Raw genomic sequence first — 1,784 nt, 5'->3', positions numbered from 1 at the left:
GAAATTTGGCCCCTGTACCATAGTACGCATTCTTGAGCAACTTTAATATAGTCTATAGTATCACTGGGTACTACTGTATAGCGCTTTAATTTTGCGGATTGATAAAAATAAATTTTTCACGGAAATAACTTTTGCGGATTCGCAATGTTAGTGCCATGTCTTTAATGCCAATTGAAATATTAGTGGATCTTTAATTTCGTGGTTTCATGCTAACTATGAAAATAGCAAAAGTTTAGCTCCTCCAAAATAAAGTGCTATATGGTATATATTCTATTTTTAACTCTCTCTGACTCTCTTTTTCTATCATATGCAGATTAGTTCAAATTATAGTGGGACTCTCCCCTGGTCAGGGGTTGGGTCTCAGTATTGTTGGTGGGCGTGGCTCTCCCACTGGGGACGTACCCATTTATGTAAAGAGGATCCTACCTGAGTCAGTGTTACAGAAAGACTCAGAGATAAAGACTGGAGATGAACTGGTAGCAGTTAATGATTTAATAATACATAATGTAACTAAGGACTATGCTACTGAAGCTCTTACTAATGTATAGGGAACAGTGAGACTGCTACTGATACAGGACCTATGAATCAGTGATATGATATCTGGAGACTGGATTCAATGAATCAATCTATTGATTGGTCTCTTTATTTCTTTCTCTTCATTATTTCTTTTACTCTTGTGTTTTATTTCTTTTTTGTCTGTTTCTGTCTTGGTTTTTGTGTTTTTTATTTACTATTAAAAAAATCATAATTATTCATAATCCAACGACTAATGTAATGAGATTCATGCATTCTCTGACTCTGACTGAGCCCGCCTCTGACTGAGTCACGTGATTAGTTTTGCAGCTGCGGATTAGTGCAGAAGAAGTGCAGAGACTAGTTTCAATTCCAAGTTCAAATAATTATGGCAACTCCTTTTGTAAAAAGACCAGAACGACACCAGCCACTAGGTTAGTTACTGTATGTTGAGCCTATCACTCGTGAATTATCCTTTCCATTCTATAGGTATACGTAATCTTTCTGAGATATTTCATTTACTAAAGAGGCATGGTATCAGTTATTTTGATTTTGGTCTTCATCTGGGTCTGTCTCGTCCTACACTTGATGTTATTGAGGCTAATAACAAAAGAAATGTTAATAAATGTCTATCAGAGTGCTTGGAGGTATGGGTGGAACAAGCTGATGATGTAAAGAGTAAAGGTGGTCCAACTTATGATACATTAATGGAAGCATTGAGGATGATGGGGAATAATGCTGTAGCTGATGAGATTGAAAGAGAAAGTAAGGAATAATTACCCACACTTTTGATTAAAAATGACACCTAGCGTCATAATTATTGTAAACCTGCCTTAAGTAAAGCTAGTCTTGAATAGTTCCATAAATGAGTTTATACTGAACAGCACTTCAGTGGAGCTTGTGGCACTTCATCAATACTTCCTCCTGTTTCTTTTTTACTTCTTTATGCATGTATAGACCTCTATATTCCTGTGTGTCTGTGTGGTTTAATATTATAGTTGATGACAAGGTTAATATGTATATAAATTAGTATTTATCAATTTACATAAAATTATTTTTATTTAGTGGGCTTACCTGAAACTCCACCCTCCAGTCCACCTGCTAAGAGATTGACAATGCAACAATTATTAGGTAAATAATTTATGCTAAATAAGCACCTTTTCAATTTAAGGCCTTTCTACACTAGCACTTCTAATGCGCATTGAACTGGTTTGGAACTGGTTCCAGTCATTCCACACCTAATGCGCATTGACTTCAATGCACATTATGAC

General features: G+C 35.7%; 1 protein-coding gene across 1 annotated transcript; it reads left to right on the top strand.

Moving 5' to 3' along the window:
- Window positions 1–796: 796 nt before the first annotated feature.
- LOC109591903 (uncharacterized) lies at window positions 797–1,653 on the top strand. The gene is made up of 3 exons (XM_020007504.1): window positions 797–947; window positions 1,003–1,278; window positions 1,579–1,653. Exons 1-3 carry the CDS (start codon window positions 902–904, stop codon window positions 1,650–1,652), a joined length of 396 nt encoding a protein of 131 aa, XP_019863063.1. The 5' UTR covers window positions 797–901; the 3' UTR covers window position 1,653.
- Window positions 1,654–1,784: the final 131 nt, after the last annotated feature.

The sequence above is a fragment of the Amphimedon queenslandica genome, unplaced genomic scaffold (genome assembly GCF_000090795.2).
Source record: "Amphimedon queenslandica unplaced genomic scaffold, v1.1 AMPQUscaffold_6904_Cont21141, whole genome shotgun sequence".
NCBI lineage: Eukaryota > Metazoa > Porifera > Demospongiae > Haplosclerida > Niphatidae > Amphimedon > Amphimedon queenslandica.
The sequence above is the reverse complement of the archived record's forward strand: the minus strand, read 5'-3'. Positions and strand labels throughout refer to the sequence as shown.

What these genes read in the sequence shown, in the direction of transcription:
- LOC109591903 (XM_020007504.1), top strand. Translation starts at nt 902, where the DNA reads ATGGCAACTCCTTTTGTAAAAAGACCAGAACGACACCAGCCACTAG. An exon ending in AGAACGACACCAGCCACTAG is followed by an intron (nt 948 to 1,002) that starts GTTAGTTACTGT and finishes TCCATTCTATAG; the next exon opens with GTATACGTAATCTTTCTGAG. An exon ending in TGATGAGATTGAAAGAGAAA is followed by an intron (nt 1,279 to 1,578) that starts GTAAGGAATAAT and finishes ATTTTTATTTAG; the next exon opens with TGGGCTTACCTGAAACTCCA.